This window comes from Schistocerca piceifrons, chromosome 1, assembly GCF_021461385.2.
Source record: "Schistocerca piceifrons isolate TAMUIC-IGC-003096 chromosome 1, iqSchPice1.1, whole genome shotgun sequence".
In the NCBI taxonomy this organism is placed as follows: Eukaryota; Metazoa; Arthropoda; class Insecta; order Orthoptera; family Acrididae; genus Schistocerca; species Schistocerca piceifrons.
In genome coordinates, this window is record NC_060138.1 from 329,180,518 (window position 1) to 329,205,319 (window position 24,802).

Consider the following 24,802-nt stretch of genomic DNA (forward strand, 5'->3'; position numbering starts at 1 on the left):
TGAACACATTTTAGAATTTTTCATCAGTGATTGCAATCTTCGCGTGTCCTTTATCTGGATAATTTTCACGAGAAGTAATGCCAACTTTCAGTTAAACTACCTTTCCCTTAATCGTTTAAAGTGAAGGAGCAACACCATCAACTTTTGATGATTTTTGCTGGCGAGAAACCGGCCAAAAAGTGGAACTTTATGAAAACGTAGTATTCTAGTTTATCCACGAACACGCAGAGACGGCAGTTTTACGAAACTGAATTAACAAAACTGTTTCGCAAATCAAGGTGGCACTTGACTTCCAATATTAACTACCATCTGCCAACTAAACAAAAACAAAATGTCCTTGGGATCAACACTACCTCTACCAGTTCACAAGTCTCGTAAGATCCGCCTCGATAGTCGAGTGGTCGCCGGCGCGGTAGCTCAGCGTGATCGGTCAGAGGGCTGCGTGCTCTCTGTAATAAAAAAACTGAGTCAAGGAATCAACGATCAACTTGAACGGATGTCCTTTGACGTCCACCCAGACCAAACGCAACGAACTATATCGAACAAAATGAGAAAAAAAAAAGATGGTTAGGGCTGGGGCTCCTACGCCAGAGGTTTCTAGTCCGATTCCTCCTCCGGAACATTATTTTTGCCGGCACGGCAACTCAGCGTGTTCGGTCAGAGGGTTAGCTGCCCTCTGTAGTAAAAAAAAAAAAAACTGAGTTAATGGATCAACAACGAACTGAAACGGGTGTCTTCCGACGTCCACCCCGAGCTGGTACAACGAACGAAAAAACGAACAAAATGAGATTAAAAAAAAATGGTCAGTGCGACAGAATGCCATGCAAAGGGTCCGGGTTCAATTCCCGCCTGGGTAGGAGATTTTCTCCGCTCATGGACTGGATGTTGTGTTGTCTTCATCGTTACCTCATCTCCATCGTTACGCAAGTCGTTGATGTGGCGTCAACTAAAAAGACTTGCATCAGGCGACCGGTCTACCCGACGATAGGCTCTAGCCACACGACATTTCAATCTCGTAAGACTTCCATTTCTCGAAGTATGAGAAGTTTTAGGATCAGTCTTTCATGTAAATTCACACTCATACAATGTGGTGGTCATACAGTGAGCTCGAAACTTCTGAACCTACACTCAGATTTCATATCACGAAGATGACAATCTTGATTAATTATGTCTATCTACCTTGTCCCTTCGAGGTCACAGACTTCTGAAACGTAAAGAAGTCGGATGGTGCATGGATACGAGGGTTCTGAAGTCGACGCAAGTGGCGTGTATCGTCTGGAAGAATTTGATTTTATCCACAGACTGTTTTGTGGAGAGATCACATTGTCAAAACCATGTTCCATTAGCGACATCATTCTTCAGGATATGTTGACATAAAAAAGCGAATTCAATAAGGTTCGGCGATATTGTCACCCGTTGCTCCAGGACTGAGAAATGCAAGATTCTGCAGATATCAGAATAGTTACATATCGGCTGTAACCAGACAGCTCCTTCTCAAAGCATGTAATGCGCTGTTATCGTCTTCGAGTATAACACACCTGTCTTCCGGCGGCTACTGGCAAGAAGTTTTTTATCGTACGTGTTTTCCATGGACTGAACTGGCTGTGATGAACCTTTTTCTCTCGGAAAGTAAAATTTTATGTTGTGACGCCTTTCTTTTCGCAGCTAAACACCAACACCCCTGTCAATCCCTGCTGCGATAATTAAGGAGTGAAAAGAAATCCATAAGAAGAGAAACGTTCTGAAACAACGCGCACTTGTAGAGGTAGCAATCACAAATGTGTTGCATATAGATGCTGCCTCTAGCACACCTAGAAAAATGTGAATGACCACAATGGACCGAGCGAGGTGGCGCAGTAGTTAGCACACTGGACTCGCTTTCGGGAGGATGACTGTTCAAACCGGCTTCCGACCATCCTAATTTAGGTTTTCCGTGATTTCCCTAAATCGCTTCAGTCAAATGCTGGGATGGTTTCTTTGAAAGGGTATGGCCGACTTCTTTCCCCATCCTTTCCTAATCCGACGGGACCGATGATCTCGCTGTTTGCTCTCCTCCTCAAAATCAACCAACCAACAACGACATTCACAATTGAAGTGTTCCAAAAATGTATGCATTATTCATGAATTACGAAATCGTGTACCTACCTCACATGTTGTATTGTATCTAGTGAAAACTAACTACACTGCTCGTATACATATGACGAGAACTTCCGGGCGCTAGAAAATGGAGAGAAAAGTAGAGATATCGGAACATTTCCGACATATTCTCGTGTTTGAGTTCAATAGAGGGGTGACAGTAGCGGAGGCAGCCAGAAATATTTGCGCCGTTTATGTGGATAATGCCATTGGACAGAGCACGACAAGAAAATGGTTTTCTCATTTTAAGGAGAATCATTTTGACGTTAGTGACTGTCCACGTTCAGGAAGACCTTCGGGGTTTGATGGAGATTGTTTAAACGCATTACCCACAATGATCCACCGTCAGTGTACTCTAGAACTGGCAGATGTGTTGAACTGTGATCATTCCCGTATGATGTATTCGTTCCCTTGAAGCTGTCTGAAGCATGGCGGTCCTTGAACAATGGTCACTGTTACACAGGTTAATGATTATTTTGGTTCACCGTGTATATGGAGAAAAACTGTACTTCCCGTTCACGTGTATTGGTGCGTCAGAAGCTTGTATTACGACGTTTACGTCAAGATAACGAACACCAAAGTGTCTTCGAACAACCAGCTGGTTATATCAATATGATGCTAAGATCGCACATTTTTGAGCACGAGTCAGTTTTCATCCACAATACTGATCAAATGCGTCCAGTGGTGTAAAGACTATTTTTTGCCGAACTAGATACTAAGGCCAACCCATTCGTTGTGTATTTACTCACGACCGACACAAAGTGTATCAATATAACAAGAACAGAAACATTACTTACAAATTTATAAGAACAAATCTCTTTGTCACCCACTTTAATGCGATCTAGATATTTTTGACCACATTTGCCAAGGAATAATTGCTGTAATACACAAAGTGATATGAAGAAAGAGCAGTAGGGAAGTGTTGGACGAGATATAAACTCAGCACCGTGGAATATCTAGTGTAGTGGTGCCCTTCTGTGGCAACAAACTGCGTGTAACATTGCAAACTAGAGCATAGCATGAGGAAGCAGCATTTATTTTAAGTCGTTTTCCTCTTTTTCCACTATCTCGAAATCCAGAGCAGACTATCCGACTAATGAAACGCATTTCCGCCGCCCATAAACTGGGCATACAGATAAAGAATGCCGATTACGTGTTCTAACTACACGAACATATCGTCAGATGGCTAATGGATGTCGACCGTATCTGATGGAAACGTTTCATGGAACAATATAAATGTTTCAAGGAAATTCGTTTTCCAGAAACTGGGTGAAGTGAACATAACCCAGAGCGACTGCAACAAAATGTTCATAATGGTTCACTTTCGCTTTTCATGAACTGTGTCTCTGATACGGGTTGAATTTTGTAATTTTATAGTGCAACGTCGATTATTGACCATCTTTCACAGTACAACTGCAATATTCCTTACCTATTGTTTGCATATATTACGGCTTCTTTATTGGTATCTTTGGATTTCATTGAACACTCGCTAGTGGCTCACGTAAAGGGCATATAATAGTCGTTGGCGTTACTGGATGTCTACATTTACATCTAAATCGGTTCTCCGCGAGTCACCTGACGGTGGGTGGTGGAGGGTACTTCTGACAGAACTAACTGATCCCCTCCTCAGTGTTCCACTCGCAACGGAGCACTAGCGGAAGTGGGCAAAGAATAAGGAAGTAACTGGTTGTTCATTGTTCTTAAAATCACCGTAACTTTCCTTTTTAGTAATTTAGAAAAACGACGAGAAACTTATCTCATGTACATGAAGATGGTGTCTGTTCTTCTGTCTCTTCATACAGATAACGCTTACCGGTTCATGATTTTCTTCAGTGGGGATGCACTCACATTGCCCGAACTCTTATGGGAATCGGTAGATTGACTGCCTCGAGTAATGAGAATAGTGGGCAGGGGCACTACAAATGTAGTGTGTGGGCAGAAAGTTGGAAATGTGGGTCTCACGGGGAGCGTGTTAGAGATAAGTCCCTGCATTCGCACTATCCTCCCTTTCCATGATGGCTGAGTCGGATAGAGTGTCTGCCATGTAAGCAGATCACGGGTTCGAGTCCCAGTCAGGGCACACATTTTCAACTGTTCCCGTTGATATTTATCAACGCCTGTAAGCAGCTAATGGTCTGGTTTTCATTGTAATTTCTTTATCTCATGTAGTCCAAACATTGTTCTTTCAAAACACGAGTCGTTTGCTTAAACCACATCACCATTTCGCTTGGTGTCGCGTATGGTGAAAGATTGCCCCTTGACAAATTGTCAAATGATTTTTTTTAGTACAATATACAGGGTGTTAGAGATATATGTGTATATATTTTTTTAGTAACTGAGGATAGTATACTGAACAACATTACATCAGTATTTACTTCTTCTGAAGACTAATAATTATAGCTATTGCGAGTAGTAAGCGTTTAGGTTGGTTAGTACCTCCAAGTGCACGTGACATAGGCGAGACGTCAGCGCTTATTTTCCTCTTGGCAGCACGTGTGGACACGAGGACGCAAAATAGAAATCTATACTGACAGATGTAATACACTTCACGGCGCAGCTAAATACGCAGAGAAAACATCAGGTAGTACATTATATGATTTGTCTGTGGGAAGAGCGTTACACGCAGAGAAGAAAACAACTAACCCACCGACGTGGTATTAAGGGAGCAATTATCACAATATCTGTACGTACACCCCTAACATTCTATATATAGAGCTATGTGACATATGTCTTCTTATAGTTAAATTCTATGCCGCAGCACTTTTAATTCTGAGTGTAATGGTAAATGAAGAAGTAAGCAGTTCGTCGGGTGATTATGTTTATGTCGCTCGGCCGGCCGGAGTGGCCGAGGGGTTCTAGGCGCTACAGTCTGGAACCGCCCAACCGCTACGGTCGCAGGTTCGAATCCTGCCTCGGGCATGGATGTGTGTGACGTCCTTAGGTTAGTTAGGTTTAACTAGTTCTAAGTTCTAGGGGACTGATGACCACAGCAGTCAAGTCCCATAATGCTCAGAGCCATTTGAACCATTTTCTATGTCGCTCAACGAGAAAAAATGTTACGACTCTGTTACTTCTTTGCTACAGTTGATAAGCACAATGTTTTCGGCAGTCAGTTGATAATTTTCTATAAACAATAACACTTTTGAAACTTTCCGACAGATTTGTAGTTAAGATAATCCAATTTATGTTTCAGGTACCCATGGATATTCGTGCAACATCTACCCTATGGAGCAGTGGAGGCGTGAGCGCTGTAAATACTTTCATTTAGATCAACATATGTACAGTTTTCACAATAAAACATTCATCTCCCTCAAAAACCATAGTTAAGGCATGTGGTTGTTTATTTATGATATGTATTATCGCGTAATGTACAGCACCTCCAATCCTATTATTCCTTACACAGCAATATTTCTGGAGAATTTTAGTTGCGCCTGCATTCTATTAAATTTAAGGCTCTTTTTTTTCTCTCCCAATTGAAATCATTCTGACATTGATAATATATACGCATATTAATCGAAGAACGTCTTCTATATCCTGATTTCGGAATGTTTATGTTTGAAACATTTCGTCCTTAATGATTTAATATGAAATATTCTAGACACTAAGGAGATATTGTGATGTGTGAATTGAAGAGCAAAATTCTCTCTTTCAGCTACACAACGTATCAGATATTCAACCAGCTGTACATGAACATGAATTTATGATCCAGTTTTGTGGAATTACGATGCTAGGATCACAAACTAGCAAACCATTTTACCGAGCGATCCTTAACAGCAAGTAATTGTGTGATTCACGTAGGGCAACTATGCACACAGGACAAAAATTGGTCACCGCCAGGAGTCATCGCGCCAATAGCCTGTGACACTGCCTGTCTTCGGGTACGCCACATCCAGCTGAAGCTACTAATACTGATGATTAGATACCGTAGACTTATCAGATTGCGGGGATGTTGATTGCTGCGTTTCACCCACTGTTCCAAACAAAGTATTTTCTATAGGATTAAGATCAAGTAATTAAACAAGCACTCGGAGAGCAGTATGGTGCATGAGTGTTAGTGAAACCAGAAACGCACGAGTGCTGCCTTATGAACACGGCTGTCGTCATCTTGGGAGACGTGAGTGTTAGCAGCATATTCATCATAGAAATGTTGAAGAAAGGGCAACATTTGGTCACCGAGAGTCTATATCTACATCATACTCTGCACCCACCTAATGGTGAGTTTCGGAGGACACTATTTGTGCCATTAACTGTCTCTCTTGTAAAGTCTGCCAATGGAGTTTGTTGAGCATCTCCGTAACGTGGGACGTGAAAGGGAAGCAGTGGTTGGGAAGGGAGTGAGACAGAGTTGTAGCCTCTCCCCGATGTTATTCAATCTGTATATTGAGCAAGCAGTGAAGGAAACAAAAGAAAAATTCGGAGTAGGTATTAAAATCCATGGAGAAGAAATAAAAACTTTGAGGTTCGCCGATGACATTGTAATTCTGTCAGAAACAGCAAAGGACTTGGAAGAGCAGTTGAACGGAACGGACAGTGTCATGAAAGGAGGATATAAGATGAACATCAAAAAAAGCAAAACGGGGATAATGGAATGTTGTCGAATTAAGTCGGGTGATGCTGAGGGAATTAGATTAGGAAATGAGACACTTAAAGTAGTAAAGGAGTTTTGCTATTTGGGGAGCCAAATAACTGGTGATGGTCGAAGTAGAGAGGATATAAAATGTAGACTGGCAATGGCAAGGAAAGCGTTTCTGAAGAAGAGAAACTTGTTAACATCGAGTGTCAGGAAGTCGTTTCTGAAAGTATTTGTATGGAGCGTAGCCATGTATGGAAGTGAAACATGGACGATAACTAGTTTGGACAAGAAGAGAATAGAAGCTTTCGAAATGTAGTGCTACAGAAGAATGCTGAAGATTAGATGGGTAGATCATATAACTAATGAGGAGGTATTGAATAGGATTGGAGAGAAGAGAAGTTTGTGGCACAACTTGACTAGAAGAAGGGATCGGTTGGTAGGACATGTTCTGAGGCATCAAGGGATCACCAGTTTAGTATTGGAGGGCAGCGTGGAGGGTAAAAATCGTAGAGGGAGACCAAGAGATGAATACACTAAACAGATTCAGAAGGATGTAGGTTGCAGTAGGTACTGGGAGATGAAGAAGCTTGCACAGGATAGAGTAGCATGGAGAGCTGCATCAAACCAGCCTCAGGACTGAAGACCACAACAACAACAACTCCGTAACGCTCTCGTGCCGACTAAACGAGCCCGTGACGAAACGTGCCGCTCTTAATTGGATCTTCTCTACCTTTTCTATCAGCCCTACCTGGTAGGGATGCCGGAAAGATGAACAAAGCTCAAGAATTAGTCGAACAAGAGCCTTATAAGCCACTTTCTTAGTGTGTGAGTTACATTGCCGCGCGGGGTAGCCGTGCGGTCTTAGGCGTCTTGTCACGGTTCGTGCGGCTTCCCCCGTCGGAGGTTCGAGTCCTCCCTCGGGGATGGGTGTGTGTGTTGTCCGTAGCGTAAGTTAGTTTAATTAGTGTGTAAGCCTATGGACCGATGACCTCAGCAGTTTGATCCCATAGTCCTTACCACATATTTCAAAAAATTTGAGTTACATTTCCTTAAGATTCTTCTTATGTATCAGAGACTGACATCTGCTTTTCCTACTATTTGTTTTATGCGGTCATTCCACTTCAGGGCGCTCCGGATAGTTACTCCTGTTTCCAGCGATTTGTTATCAAAAGTGTAGCTGTACAGTAGTGAATTACTTTTCCTTTGTATGCGCAATATGTTACATTTATTTATGTTCAGGGTCAACTGCCAAACCCTGCACCATTCATCAATTCTCTGGAGGTCATTCCACAAATCGTTATTCTCTCTGGCGTTGGTACTTTCTTATAGACAACCGCATCACCTACGAACAACCTTAAAGAGCATCCAACGCTTTCTGGTAGATCAGGTACATATTATAAACAGTGACGATTCTTTGGGGTACTCCCGAAATTACCTTTACATCTATCGATTTTGTGCCATTAAGACGACGTGTTGAATTCCATTTGCATGGAAACCTTGAATCCAGTCGCAAATTTGCTACGATACTCGATAAGCTCGTATTTTTTTCACTACACGGCAATGCAGGCCAGAAGTCAAGGAACACAGCATCAACCTGAGCGCCGTTGTCTATGGCGCTAGTGATCTCGTGGAGGAACAGAGCGACCTGTTTCGCAACATCTCTGTTTGCGGAATCCATGTTGATTTTTATAGAGGAGATTTTTATTTTCCAAGAACGTAATAAGTCACGAGCATAAAACATTATCCATAATTCTACAATATATTGACGCCAACGATATGGTTCTATAATTGTGTACATCTGTTCTTCGGTCCTTCTCAAAAACGAGAATGATATGCGATTTATTCCAGTCACTACTTACCTTTTCGTGCTGAAGAGATCTGCCATAAATTATTGCTACAAGGGGGACAATGCTGAAAGCTGAAGAAGCATCCTGATCACTTGAATGAGGAGGTGCAAGTCATGGTAAGAACACATCCAAAAGTCACACGGCGACAGTTCCCCCCCCCCCCCCCCCCCATCCTAAGTACACCCTGCACACACTGCGGGCTTCACGCTTCGCTGTGTCGTCCGTGCTTTCCGCGCCTTGCGTCATTTGATGAAAGTCAAAATCAGGACTCTTCTGCTCACTCAATACGTTTCCATTCGATTACTTTGGAATGTTTGCGTTTGTAGCTCTATCTGCTGCTGTGAGTAATGGCATTTAGCGACGCATCCGACTCCAAATGTAGGCTGTGTGCAGTCTCCTCCGCAGTATTTGCTCGGAAAGATTTTTAAAATACCATTCATTACTTAGTGTGACAATGAACCTCCTAGCTGGAAGCATCTCAACAGTTTCTACAATGTGGCTACAACCACAAACATGTAACTAGGATTGTTTGTGTCGACACAATTATTTCCATTTTTTTGAACTTTAATAGCTTTTCCTTGCATACTTCTAAGATGTCTGGAGGACACCGAGTAGTGGATGAACTAAAACATGTATGGAAGACGTATCTCTTTCGTGCTACGAGAACAAACACGCAAGGCAATATGTACATCCTTTCCCTCCTGTCTCTGCTAGGGAGAAGAACGGTAGCAATTTATTGTAACTCTGGTATTTAGTACGTTTCCAAATAAATAATTACTGTGCTAATTTTTCATCAGTGATTACAGTCTTCGGGTGTCCTTTAGCTGGATAATCAGCACGAGAAGTAATGCCAGCTTTCAGTTAAACTATCTTTCCCTTAATCGTTTAAAGTGAAGGAGCAACACCAACTTTTGATGATTTTTGCTATCGAGAAATCGGCCAAAACGAGGAACTATATGAAAACGTAGTATTCTAGTTTATCCATTTGAATGAAAACGCATAAACGGCAGTTTTACGAAACTGCATTAACAGAACTGTTTCGCAAATCAAAGTGGCACTAAACTTCCGATATTTTCTACCATCTCCCAACTTAACAAAAACAAAATGTCCTTGGACTCAACACTACCACTACCAGTTCACAAGCCTCATAAGATCCGCCTCGACAGCCGACTGGTCAGTGCGACAGAATGCCATGCAAAGGGGCCCGGGTTCAATTCCCGGCTGGGAAGGAGATTTTCTCCGCTCAGGGACTGGATGTTGTGTTTTCATCATCACCTCATCTCCATCGACACGCAAGTCGCCGATGTGGCGTCAACTAAAAAAATTGCACCAGGCGACCGGTCTACCCCACGAAAGGCCCTAGTCACAAGACATTTCAGCCTTGCAAGACTGCCATTTCTCAAAGTAAGAGAAGTTTTAGGATCAGTCTTTCATGCAAATTCATGCTCGGGCACTCATACAATGTAGTGGTCATACAGTGAGCTCGAAGCTTCTGAACCTACACTCAAACTTCGTATCACGAAGATGACAGTGTTGAATAGTTATATATGTCTATCTATTATGTTCCTTCGAGGTCACAGACTTCTGAAACGAAAAGAAGTCGGATGGTGCATGGATGCGAGGGTTCTGAAGTCGACGCAAGTGGTGTGTATCGTCTGGAAGAATTTGATTTTATCTACAGACTGTTTTGTGGAGAGACTATATTGTTAAAACCATGTTCCATCAGCGACATCATTGTTCAGGATATGTTGACATAAAAAAACGAATTCAGTAAGGTTAGCCGATATTGCCACCCGTTGCTCCAGGACTGAGAAATGCGAGACCCTGCAGATATCAGAATAGTTACATATCGGCTGTAACCAGACTTCTCTTCTAAGCTCCTTCTCAAAGCATGTTATCGTATTCGAGTATAACACATCTGTCTTGCGACGGCTACTGGCGAGAAGTTTTTATCGTACGTGTTTTTCATGGACTGAACTGATTGTGATGAACCTTGTTCTCTCGGAAAGTACACTACTGGCCATTAAAATTGCTACACCCCGAAGATGACGTGCTACAGACGCGAAATTTAAAGGACAGGAAGAAGATGCTGTGATATGCAAATGATTAGCTTTTCAGCTTGGGAGAAGCTTTTCTGCTTGGGAGAAGAACGATAGTAATTTATTGTAACTGATATTTAGTACGTTTCCTAATAAATAATTGCTGTGCTATCAACGCCCAATGCTGACGGCTCTGAAACGGTAGAACAGAAACAGATGGCTACTGATAGACGTGTGGACTTTGTCAATGAGGCTGGTACCGGATTAGTTAGATGTTTGCAGATGACACCCTTTCCAGAATCACTGTTGCTCTCTTATTTTGTCAGTAATGCAGACTACATCTCTATTAAATTTTTTCTTTATTTATTACCCCACTTCGGCTACTGCCATCATCAGATATCCGCTCTTGAGATAAGAGGAACACAGAGAGCGACACCACTTGCTATACAGCAACAAGGTACAAAAGATGAAAAATTACGAGGTTAAAAATGTTTCAAAATACTTCTTATAAAAATACACTCAAAAAGAAGCTTAGAACTTGCAGGACAAGGTTCAATGTCAGTATTCAAACCTATGTCTAATCGGGGCATCAACTAACAGATGGTTCAAAAATTTTGTACCGAGATATAAGTTCCAGGTGCCTGGTGACGCTAGTGTGGAGGGGCTATTGCCTTCAAATTTTATTTTATTACTTACATTTATCTCTCTCTTCATAGCTGTAAAATATGGATAGTTTTTGAAACATAAACATTCAAATTCAAATGTTGAACACAATTCCAGTGAATATAGTTGCATACTCATCAGATTAACTTTTCAGATGGTGCCTATTAAAGTATGTAGACTCAGTTAAATTAACAATTATTCTCTGAGTTTGATGCACACTGTTCTATAGGACAGCTTCATAACTTTATTATTATTATATACATTTTGCACTGACTAATATGAGAATAGAGCTAGCTGTTACATGTGTCTGATAAATGAAAAACTGTGGCGTACCATTTACCATTGAAATTATGTTTAATATTTGACTTTCAATGTCTTTTTATAAAAAGCTATTCATCTTTTTATAAATATGAAGAGAACGAAAAATGTAAATAATAAAATAAAATTTGAAGGCAAAGTACCCCCACATTAGCGCCACCAGGTGCCTAGAACTTTTATCTTGGTATAAAAATTTTGAATGATTTGTCATGGCCACATGTTTGTTTGACCTTCAGGAATGTCTAATGAAGATGTTGAAACAAATGAACGGACAGACTCTTCAAGATTGAGATAGACGTAAAGAATATCGAGAAAGCCTACTTAACAAGGTTTCAGAGACCCGCTACGAATGATGAATCTAGGATTATATTACAGCTCCCAACGTATCGCTCACATATGGATCGTGAGAACAAGATCAGACTATTTACAGCACTCACAGAGGCATTCAGACAATCATTGTTCTCGCGCTCCATACGTATGCGGTAGGGGAAGATGCTCTAATAACTTTTACAATGGGAAGTACCCTCTGCCATTCACTTTACAATGGTTTGAAATGTATGGATGTAGATGTACAGTAATGCATTCAATTGTTTGGAAAACATTTGACACCATGTGCTGTCAGCTACGAGATGCCGCAGTAGTTGGGACACTGGACTCGTATTCTGGAGGAGTGCAGTTCAGATCTGAGTCCTGGCCTCATTATTTAGGTTTCTCATCTTTTTCCTGTATTAGTTTTAGTGAGTTCTGTCATGATTTTTTTGAGTAGGGCAGACTATGAATCCCGCCCCAGTGTGAGTCGGTATTAAGTCTCTGATGGACCTGGTCAAAGTACACTACTGGCCGTCAAAACTGCAACAGCAAGAACTTTAGCAAATAACAACATTTTAGTTATTGTGCGCGTGCAGTAGATTAGGAAGAATAAATTATTAAATTTTCAGGTGATAGAGGGGTGTACTGAATGCGAAATTTAGTACAGACTTTCCATCTCAGGCAGCAGCAGTGGCTCTAACTGGGATGGTAGCGTGTACGCTGTTTCAACTTTGTGTCATATTTCAACAATTGCCGTGGCTGGTAAGCGGTGGCGAACCAGTCTCTCGGAAAGTCATGATAAGATGTTCTCAATGGGTGTGAGATCTAGAGGCCAAGGCAACAGTCACACAGCCTCTGTACTTCGGTAGGTGAAGACAGTATGTGCAACGCGCGGTGAGCTTGTTGAAAGATAACGTCAAGGACCTCGCAGACAGGGCACTGCCACCGGCCTCAACGTGTCAGAAATGTAGCGACTGTAGTCCAAATTACCAGTTATTCAGAGGTAATCATGTTGTATATCCAGTAGGATCCCATACAATCACGCCAGTTACTGGTCCGATATGACGAATACGAATACAATATGTGAACGTTCGTTATCCTCGGAGCCTACACACGCGGGTGCATCCGTCGTTATTATGTATGCAGATCCACGACTCGTCTGAGCTGTCGCCGTGGTGCAGGACGCAGACGGGCACTTTTTCAGAGTATACCCAGTTCACCTCCTGGTGAATCTGCAGTACCAATGCGGCTGAGCTATTTCTCGAGGACCAGCGGATTGTTGTTGAAAGACTTCACTTCTTGTAGTATGAGTACCCGACTCATACAAATATAGTTGGTGGTGACTTCAATTTATCCTCGATATGTTAGCGAAAATACATGTCAAAATCCGGAGGTAAGCATAAAACATCATCCGAAATTGTGCTTAGCGCATTCTCTGAAAATTGTCTGGAACTGTTAGTTCATGGGCGGCGGAGGTGGCCGAGCGGTTCTAGGAGCTACAGTCTGGAAACGCGCGACCGATACGGCCGCAGGTTCGAATCCTGCCTCGGGCATGGATGTGTGTGATCTCTTTAGGTTAGTTAGGTTTAAATAGTTCTAACTTCTAGGGGACTGATGACCTCAGAAGTTAAGTCCCATAGTGCTCAGAGCCATTTGAACCATTTTGTTGGTTAATGAGCCCAAGTGAATAGTAAACGGTTGTGAAAACACACTTGCACTCTTACAAGGGAACCTCCCCATCGCAGCCCCCTCAGATTTAGTTATAAGTTTGCACAGTGGATAGGCCTTGAAAAACTGAAAACAGATCAATTGAGAAAACAGGAAGAAGTTGTGTGGAACTATGAAAAAATAAGCAAAATATACAAACCGAGTAGTTCATGGGAAGATAAGCAACGTCAAGGAGACTAGGACCGCAGGAGCGCCGTGGTCTCGTGGTAACGTGAGCGGGTGCGGAACGAAAGGTCCTTAGTTCAAATCTTCCATCGAGTGAAAATTTTAATTTTTTATTTTCAGTTTATGTGTCAAACTCTTATGTTTTCATCACTTTTTTGGGAGTGATTATCACATCCACAAGAAAACCTAAATCGGGCAATGTAGAAGAATCTTTTTACCCCTTCGCCAAGTGTACAAGTTAGGTGGGTCGACAACATATTCCTGTCATGTGACGCACATGCCGTCACCAGTGTCGTATAGAATATATCAGATGTGTTTTCCTGTGGAGGAATCGGTTGACCTATGACCTTGCGATCAAATGTTTTCGGTTCCAATTGGAGAGGCACGGCCTTTCGTCTACTAATCGCACGGTTTTGCGATGCGGTCGCAAAACACAGACACTAAACTTATTATAGTGAACAAAGACGTCAATGAACGAACGGACAGATAATAACTATGCAAAAATAAAGAAAATAAAATATTCACTCGAGGGAAGCTTTGAACCAAGGACCTCTAGTTCAGCAGCTCCTCACGCTACCACGGGACCACTACGCTCCTGAGCTTACTTTGTCCATGATGTTGCCTATTCAACACGTGGACTACTCAGTTTGTATATTTTGCTTATTTTTTCACAGTTCCACACAACTTCTCCCTGTTTTCTCAATTGATCCGTGTTCAGTCTATCAAGGCCTATCCACTGTGCCAACTTATAACTGAATCTGAGGGGGATGCGATGGGGAGGTTCCCTTGTTAGCAACAAATAATCCTGAGCTAATAACGAGCATCAAAACGGATGCAGAGATTAGTTGGCGTAGCGACACTGAATATTGTATCCTCCAAATCCTTCAAAAATAAACGAAAAATATACCTGTTTAAGAAAAAAAACAGATAAAAAGTTACTTGAAGCCTTTCTGAGAGACGATCTTCGCTCCTTCCAAATTAACAATGTAGAGCAGATCAGAAGTGGCTTGAATTCGAAGAAATAGTATCGTCAGCAACTGAGAGATTTATATCCACCAAATTCAAAAACAACCCCTTGGTACAAAAAACGGGTTGTAACACTGTTGTAGAAACAACGAAAAAAGCATGCCAAATTTAAACCGACACAAAAACTCTGATCTCGCACAGAAGCTCGAAATTTAGCGCAGACGTCAATGCGAGGGGCTTATAACAGTTTCCACAACGGAACTATCTCGAAATCTGGCAGTAAATCCACAGAGATTCTTGTCGTATGGAAAGTATGATAGTGGCAAAACACAGTCAGTGCCTTCTCTGCGCGATAGCATTGGAGTTACTATCGACGACAGTGCTGCGAAAGCTGAGTTACTAAACACAGCCTTTCGAAATTCCTTCACCAAAGTAGGTCGTAGGTCGCGTTCTAAAAACGAACAGCATAGAGAGAGAAATGATGACACTTTCTGTAGGACCTGACTATCATTTTGCAGGACCACACTCAAGCACATACAGTGTAAGCTGTTACTGATTTGTTTGACTGATGGCGCTACTAAGTGCTATACCACCTACTGCAATTCCCTGACTTAAGCCCTCGTAAGTTCAACTCGATTTCTAAACTGAAGGAAACACTTCACGGCATTCGCTTCAGAACTGCTACAAATTCGTCGGGCAATAGACCGCGCCGCTCGAACCGTCAACACAACTGGCACTGCTAAGAGTGTCCTACGACTTCCACATCGCGGTTTTTTAAACATGCAACTCAACCCAGACTCCCGCAAGCTCCCCTGACTGTAATTTACCCACGCGCAGTAGCCCATGGGTGTAAGTCGCGCATATCCATCCACTCCCAGTTACTCTTTCTCACTAACTCATTCCGCTCAACTCTTGTCATTATCTCTGTTTCTCTCTGTCATTGTCTCCTGTTCCATAGCTAGAGACCCCTTCGTTCTGTCCTACTACTAGTCTCCTCTCACTCTCACTGTCCCTCTTAATGCTAATATCTCATTCCTTTCTTCCTATTGCTGCTCTTCTTATTGTCACTGTCTCTCTCTCTCTTCGTAGTTGTCATTGTCATACATTCTGTCTCTTATTATCACTAGTTCTCACCTCATTTCTACTTTCCCTTTCTCTTTAACCGCCCGCCTCCCCCCCCACCCCCCCCTCTTTCTTCGCACTGTCACCTTCACTCTTTTCGTAGCAGTGTTGTGTCATTGTTAAATATGTTCCACAATACTGCGTCCATCTCTTTCTTTCACACAGACATTGCCTTCTTCACTTTTTCCATAACACAACAGTGTATGAGCCAGCATTCATTAATTTTCCGTCTCTTTTGCCACTGCCACTGTCATCTTCTCCTTCAACATAAAAAACGCGAATATGTTAGCACTGCAAATTTCTTGGGAAAATTTTTAAAGTCGCTGAGGATGGTAGGATGAGGCAGCCAGCACCCTACTTTTCAGTCACAGTCTTTTAAATAAACGGGAACACATTCACATCTTTTGTAATTGTCCACAGCTCGTGGTCGCGCGGTAGCGTTCTCGCTTTCCGCGCCCGGGTTCCCGGGTTCGATTCCCGGCGGGGTCAGGGATTTTCTCTGCCTCGTGATGACTGGGTGTTGTGTGATGTCCTTAGATTAGTTAGGTTTAAGTAGTTCTAAGTTCTAGGGGACTGATGACCATAGATGTTAAGTCCCATAGTGCTCAGAGCCATTTGAACCATTTTTTGTAATTCAATACCAGCATTTTTACGCTGGTTCAAATGGCTCTGAGCACTGTGGGACTTAACATCTCAGGTCATCAGTTCCCTAGAATGTAGAACTACTTAAAACTAACTAACCTAAGGACATCACACACATCCATGCCCGAGGCAGGATTCGAACCTCCGACCGTAGCGGTCGCGCTGTTCCAGACTGAAGCGCCTAGAACGGCTCGGCCACCAGTGGCCGGCCCCATTTTTATGCTGGTTCCCTTCTTTTCCTTGTCACAGCATGGCATGTCATTGATGTGAAAAGAACTTGATGGGTCAATGAAAATTTTGTTAATTTACTTGTGTGAAATTGAAATAACGCAAAACCAATTTTAGACCTCGTACCGGATTTTGTGTCCGCCAAGTGGGGACAACTTACAGTATATTTCTGCGTGTTACGACACTTTATAAGTTACGCCTTCGCCTCACACCTGATTTTACGTGCGTATTTTACGTGTACAATTAGGGTAATTTTAAATCTCTGAACTTCGGAAACGGATAAAGATGTGAAGAAAATTTTGAAGGTTGTTCGAGGTCGGGATCTTAGGAACACATTGTAAAAATAACCGCCATCTTCTGTGAATAGCCGTTTCGCGATCCACAGCTACGTCTTGGTACAAAAATAATTGTTATTTGATATGTAGATTTTGCTTCATACTGGCTTTTACGTGTAGAAAATGGCTAACTTTGAGCCTCTGTATCTTGGAAACGGATGAAGATATGAAAATTTTCAAGGTTATTCGAGATCGAGATCTTAGGAATACATTGTAAAAATTTGCTGTACATAGCCGTCTTGGAGTCCTCGGCTGGGTTTTTGTCCGCTGGCGACGGCGAAAATATACTGAAAAACCTTTTAAAAAACAGATAAAAAACTCTTTTTGCGAATCTTTCCGAAGAACCGCCCATGAACTAATGGTGCCTCCATAAGTCCCACCATGCTCACCGTAGACTACATGAAATACAAAAAGAACCAACCGGTTTGCTCCGTTTGCCGAAGCAGGAGGAAGTAATAATATTCATACTTTGACACTGTACTGTAAGATAGTGACACTAAGACATCCTCCTGTTGGGCGTACAAATGGTCCCTAGCCCTAGGGATATCCGAAACACTTGATGATGATGATGACGATGTTTGGTTTGTGGGGCGCTCAACTGCACGGTTATCAGCGCTCGTACAAATTCCCAACCTTTGCTCAGTCCAATCTCGCCACTTTCATGAATGATGATGAAATGATGAGGACAACACAAACACCCAGTCATCTCGAGGCAGGTGAAAATCCCTGACCCCTCCGGGAATCGAACCTGGGACCCCGTCCTCGGGAAGAGAGAACGCGACCGCGAGACCACGAGCTGCGGAACCGCAACACTTCACCCTACCTGTTTATCACGAACAGGACCCGAGGCAGGAGCACCGGAAAATCCCGTCCTTATGAGCGTGGATTTGGAACTAATTAGGTAGGCGCGCTGTCGCATGCATACCGATACACAGTGTTACGGCAGTACGTTTATCGGCTGCATCGTTAGCAAATTCTCGCGCTACGTGTCGTTGTACTGATGTCTGGCGGCTACTGGTGTGGGGTGAGGTGCATTGCGTAAGAGCGGTATGTGGGACGAGTGCAGCCGCGGCCGCAGCTTGCGTCGCGGCGGCAGTGATGGCGGCGCCTCGGACCCTGCTGCTGGTGGCCGTGTTGGCGGCGGCGGCTCTGGTGGCGGCTGCGCAGGTGCCGTACGCCGGCGTCCTGCCGTGGCGCATCTACGCAATGCCACGCTCCTGGATAGACCGGCCCATGCACAGACACTACCGCCAGCACATACGCAAGAAGAAGCCCCCTGGCTCCAGTGAGTATTAACCCGTCTCCCCCTTCCGTCAACGTGGCTTGCATTTTTGTCTCTCGCCCTTCACTTTTTTTCTGCCCACAGTCTTCTGATCGGTTTGCTGCCGCTCGCCACAATTTTCCTTTCCTGTGACATGCTCTTTGTATCGGAGTATTTTTATTTGTTGAATACGAATTACACTCAGGTGACAAAAATCGTGGGATATGGCTTAACATCATGTCGGACTTCTTTTTTCCCACCTACATCTACATCTACATCTACGTGATTACTCTGCTATTCACAATAAATTGCCTGTCAGAGAGTTCAATGAACCACCTTCCTGCTGTCTCTCTGCCGTTCCACTCTCGAACTGCACGCGGGAAAAACGAGCACTTAATTTTTTCCGTGCGAACCCTGATTTCTCTTATTTTATCGTGATGATCATTTCTCCCTATGTAGGTGGGTGCCAACAAAAAGTATTCGCAATCGGAGGAGAAAACTGGTGATTGAAATTTCATGAGAAGATCCCGTCGCAACGAGAAACGCCTTTGTTTTAATGATTGCCACTTCAATTCACGTATCATGTCCGTGACACTATGTCCCCTATTTCGCGATAATACAAAACGAGCTGCCCTTCTTTGTACTTTTCCGATGTCATCCGCAGTCCCACCTGATGCGGATCGCACACCGCACAGCAGTACTCCAGAATAGGGTGGACAAGCGTACTGTAAGCAGTCTCTTTGGTAGACCTGTTCCACCTTCTAAGTGTTCTGCCAATGAATCGCAGTCTTTGGTTTGCTCTACCCACAATATTATCTATGTGGTTGTTCCAATTTAGGTTATTTGTAATTGTAATCCCTAATTATTTAGTTGAATTTACAGCCCTCAGATTTGTGTGACTTATCGCGTAATCGAAATTTAGCTGATTACTTTTAGTATTCAGGTGGATAACTTCGCACATTTCTTTATTCAGTGTCAATTGCCACTTTTCGCACCATACAGATTTTGCAAGTGGTTTTGATCATCTGATGACTTTACAAGACGGTATATGACAGCATTATCTGCAAACAATCTAAGACGGCTACTCAGATTGTCTCCTATGTCGTTAATATAGATAAGGAACAATAAAGGGCCTATTACACTTCCTTGGGGAACGCCGGATATTACTTCTGTTTTACTCGATGACTTTCCGTCTATTACTACTAACTGTGACCTTTCTGAATCCGTGCGGACTATATGTCAATAAATCGTTTTCTTCGAGGTACTTCATAATGTTCGAATACAGTATATGTTCTAAAACCCAACTGCAAATATAGGTTAGTGATATAGGCCTGTAATTCAGCGGATTACTTCTACTTCCCTTTTTGCGTGTTGGTGTGACTTGAGGAATGTTCCAGTCCTTAGGTACGGATCTTCCTGTGAGCGACTGCAGCAAGGCGACATGACATGCACTCAACAAGTCGCGGGAAGTCCCCTGCAGGAATATTGAGCCATGCTGCCTCTATAGCCGTCCATAATAGTGGAGGAGATGCCAGCGCAGGTCTTTGATCACGAATTGACCTCTCGATTATGTTCGGTGGGATTCATGGAGGCGATATGGGAGGCTGAATTATCCGCTCGAATTATCCAGAATGTTCTTCAAACCAATTGCGAACAATTGTAGCCCAATGACATGGCGCGTTGTCATCAATAAATATTCCATTAATGTTTGGGAACATAAAGTCCATGAATGGCTGCAATGGTATTCGAGTAGCCGAACATAACCATTTCCAGTCAATAGTCGTTTCAGTTAGACCAGAGGACGTAGTCCACCACATGTAAACACAGCCCACACCATTATGGAGCCACCTCCAGCACGTGCATTATGGGGACCACACCGTGTTTCGGGTCGAAAAAAATCGATTTTCGGTTTTCATCATATTTCGATAGATCAAGGTTTTATTTAAGTACTCTGAAAAGGACTTTGCTGAAAAAATTAAAGAACATTTTCCCGCCACGTGTGTTTATGTGCCTTGCTCACTTTTCTGTCACCCACTTTTCTGCATATATTTTAGTTCTTTATATCCCCTTCATCGCACGTTAGGGATTTTTTTTACTCCCTATCCTTGGCTATCCTTGAAATGCAAAGGTCGGCATTCTTTTGTTACTGCTGTTTGTAAACAAGACGCTTTCAAACACGCGGTTAGTTTTGTTGAAGTGTGATTGCGAGTAGTTGTTATAGGAAACTTGAAAGTATACTATGGGCAGAAAATTAGTAGAAATTAAGAAAATCTGGGGGCAATGAAGAGAGATGTTGGGGCCATATTCTTCCATAAGTCCTCTACTCATGATAAGCCATGTCATGGATTGTGTCCATCAGGAGAAAATTCGTGGTGCAAAGACAATAGGGCTCAGGCAACTCGAGAATCTTATTCTCACCAGCACCCTCTTCCTGCTGCTGTTATTACAGCAATTGCACCTATTTTTAGAAACGTGGCTCATCCTGACCTTGTAAGGAGATGTCTGCATGGGCAGACACGGAATCCAAATGAATGTTTCGACAGCATAATTTGGAACAGCCTTCCTATAACTGTATTTGTAGGCATGCATACAATGAAACTATGTGTTCATGATGCTGTTATTACATTCAGTTGTGGTAATATTGGAATGTTTTGGGTACTGAAAAAACTGGTGAAAATATGATCACTGGGCTGCAACATTGCGATGAAATGAGGATAGCCGATGCAGACAGGTCTGCATCTAATGTGTCCAAGAAAGCAAGTCAAACATCCAGGAAAGTGAAAAAGAAGCTGGAAGACCTGGTAGAGGCCAAAGAAGGCCATCATATGAAGCCGGACAGTTTTAATTAACTGTAAGTAACAAATTGCGAAGGTTTTCTCTTTAAAGTCAATTTCCCGCAAACTAAAATTTTCAGTGCATATGCCCCATTATTTCAGAAACTATTATAGATAAATGAATGAAATTTTCAGAGACTCTCAATAACACAAAGAGCCACCTGTAGTACTACGTTCTTTAATATACCACCATTAGGAAGCTTACAAAAAATATTTTCTGCAGAAAAAACTTAATATCTTTTGTTAATAAATTTAAAAAGCATTTCTTAAAAACTATAAAATAGATAAAGTAGATTTTAGTACAGTCGGCTCTATTAGCATCATGTAACATACAGTAATAATATTAAGGTCCTACATCAAATAGTTTTTTTCAGAAATGGATCAGATACTTACCTAAATCAACATGGGTTAGATAGGCAGGGTGTGGTCTCCTTAACTTGTTGACAACTTGGGTCTATGGTTTCGTTGGGTCTGCGCCACACTCGAACGCTACCATCAGCTCTTATTAACTGAAATCAGGACTCGTGTGACCAGGCGACGGTTTTCCAGTCGTCTAGGATCCAACCGATATGGTCACGAGCCCAGCAGACGCGTTGCAGGCGACGTCGCGCTGTTAGCTAAGGCACTCGCATCGGTCGTCTGCTGCCATAGCCCACTAACACCAAATTTTGCCACACTTTCCTAACGGATACATTCATTGTACGTCCAACATTGATTTTTGGGGTTCCTTCACGCAGTGTTGCTTGTCTGTTAGCACTAACAACTCTACGGAGACTCCGCTGCTCTCGGTCGTTAAGTGAAGGCCGCCAACCACTGCTTTGTTCATTGTGAGAGGTAATACCTAAAATTTGTATTCTCGGCACACTTTTGAGATTGTGGATCTCGGAATATTGAAGTTCCTCATGATTTCCGAAATAGAATGTCCCACACGTCTAGCTGCAACTACCGTTCTGGGATCAAAGACTGTTAAATCCTGTCGTCACGTAGGAAACGTTATCACACGAATCACGTCAGTAGAAATGATATCTTCGACAATGCACTGCCCTTTATTATCTTGTGTACGCGATGCTACAGCCATCTGTATATGTGCATATCGCTATCCCATGAACTTTGTCAAAAAATGGTTCAAATGGCTCTAAGCACTATGGGACTTAATATCTGAGGTCATCAGTCCCCTAGAACCTAGAACTACTTAAACCTAACTAACCTAAGGACATCACACACACCGATGCCCGAGAGAGGATTCGAACCTGCGACCGTAGCAGGTGCGCGGTTCCAGACTAAGGCGCCTAGAGCCGCTCGTCCACAGCGGCCGGCCGACGTTTGTCACCTCAGTGTATTTAAATCGGATATATTCTGCAAGAAAAGTACAACGACAGACTTCGAAGGGTTGTTGAGGTTATCTCGAGGAAGAAAGAGATGGCAGAAACCCATATCTAGAAAAGCACTCCAACAACTCTAGGGAACATCGAAATTAAAGAAGAAAATGAGAGGCGCAAACGTTATTTGTAACACTGACGCCCTGCCGTCACTACCCTTAGCAGTCTCCACAATGTTGTTGTGGCTGTCGACGACACATTAAACATCATCTACCGTCTTGAATGCTGCCAGGTCACTGCGAGAAGTTCGCTCTGCGGTCCGTCACCATTGCAGCTCAAGTTTTACATCGTCGAAATCAAAATTTACATTAGTTTTCTTCATATCGAGTGCCACAGCCGCAAATTTATTAAAACACAATTCCACTTTCCATTTTGACTGTATAAGGATAAAACTCTTTTGACGAGATCGGCTAATTTCGGCGATGTGTCATTTTCAGATGCTTGCTCACAACCTAATTCTGCAGTCACCTTGTACGCATGATATTTAAATACACAACTGCTGTCGTAGTAGACTCGAACACAAATCACGTTCCACATCGCCAATCAGTTGATCGTGTAAAATAAATGACTGTCATAGAAATACAGCCATGATTCGTATCTGTAATTCCTTGCAAACGTATATCAATTGATACTTGGTAGTCATTTAACCAACAAACGTGGCAGATGTAACGATGTAACTTCGTTGCTCTGCTGGATGTTTGCGGACATGGGTTCCTATCGCCAGTATCCTTCACGAGACACACCCTGCCAACCCTCGAAAATTGTCGGTTCATTCTTGTTACACCCTGTATTTTCCAATCTCTTTCCCTACAATTTTTGTGCTCTACTGCCCGCTGCATCACTAGTGTGTTCTTGTCTTTTGTGTTTGTGGGTTAGGTCCTTTCCTCACTAATTCTGTGGAAAGTATCCTCATTTCTAATACTATCAATCAAGATAGCAACTCTTTACACTGTCGCATCAAAATTTATCTATCATCGTATTATTCTCTGCCTGTCTGCTAGGGCAATCATCGCTTTCTTGCCACATCAAGGCTCTCCCGTTTTACCGGTCATAATTTTTAAATTTCGGAGTTGATATCTCATTCTCGTGCTTGGACTCATTCCAGTTTCTTGATTGTTCACATTTTTATATTGTAAGTTACAGATGTTCAATTCCTCACTAATACCACTCTCTCCGAGTGAGTCTAGTCTTTTAAACGCTTTTTCTGAAAGATCTTAAACATGGCTGCTATTCAGAAACTATATAAATGGTAACAGGTGGAAAAAATTAGACAACCAGCTGCAAAACAAAGATTTATTTAGCCTTTGACCTAGGTTTCGATATTTATAAAAATATCTCCTACAGAAGGAGTGGGCCCTAAAATGTATATAAACGATTACAAACTAATTTTACATATAGAACGAAATATTAATAATAGAAATTTTTTGTGAGGTAAGCGTCCTCACTTGTTACATCACATGGTGGCTAGCTGCAGCCGAGCGGCTCTTGTCATATATAAAATTGATATAAAAACCAGAAACGTCACATGACATGGCTTAATACGGAAGCCAGATTACACTTAGCGTACATGAGAATAAGCGCACAACTGTATTCACCCCCTGGTAAAGGCTCTTGTCTACATAATATTGTAACACGAATCCAAAGAATAAAATATTAGATCGCCGGGAAAGCCTGAAGAGTTACAATAAAATATTTGCCTAATGTAATGATTCACGAAGCCTCAGACAAACACCAAATGTTCAAAGGTACAGGCTCAAGCGATAAGGAAAATCGTGATGTAGAGGGCGCTAAATACATGAGTGTATTGTAGTTTGTATTACATAATGAGGTTCTCCTGTTCTTTGTTACAATCAGTTAGCTGCTTTCGTTACAGGACTTCTCTTTAAAGAATCGTCAGGTGCCTTTCTGCTTGTTTGGTAAGATAATTTCAGATTCGCTCCAGTAAGGCGTGCATTGGAGCGCGACTCTTTGCCATTGTCTTCCTACAACTTGCGCATTGTGTGCCAGCTGTGTACCTGTGTCGCGTGATATACTGTAATGGGCGCCTGTGTTTTACGTTGTTGTTAACGAGTGTGGAATGGAATGAAGGCTAGTTCCAGTATCGTACTACTGCCGTCCAAACTCACCAGAGAAACTGCCTGGCATACATACTCAGCGGAACAATGGATCGACAACAACCGAGACTTACAACATCTCTGCTATAAACTGGACTGTGCTTTATAGCTTATCTTTAGACACCCGCTAACAATTTGATGGC

General features: G+C 42.5%; 1 protein-coding gene across 1 annotated transcript in view; it reads left to right on the forward strand.

The window, feature by feature from the left end:
- The window catches only part of LOC124718816 (basic proline-rich protein-like), a 43,722-nt gene extending 38,318 nt beyond the window's left edge, over positions 1 to 5,404 (forward strand). Inside the window, exon 3 of the mRNA XM_047244472.1 lies at positions 5,330 to 5,404. Coding sequence (XP_047100428.1) covers positions 5,330 to 5,404 — 75 coding nt within the window. The remainder of the gene's footprint in view (positions 1 to 5,329) is intronic.
- The last annotated feature ends 19,398 nt before the right edge of the window (positions 5,405 to 24,802 follow it).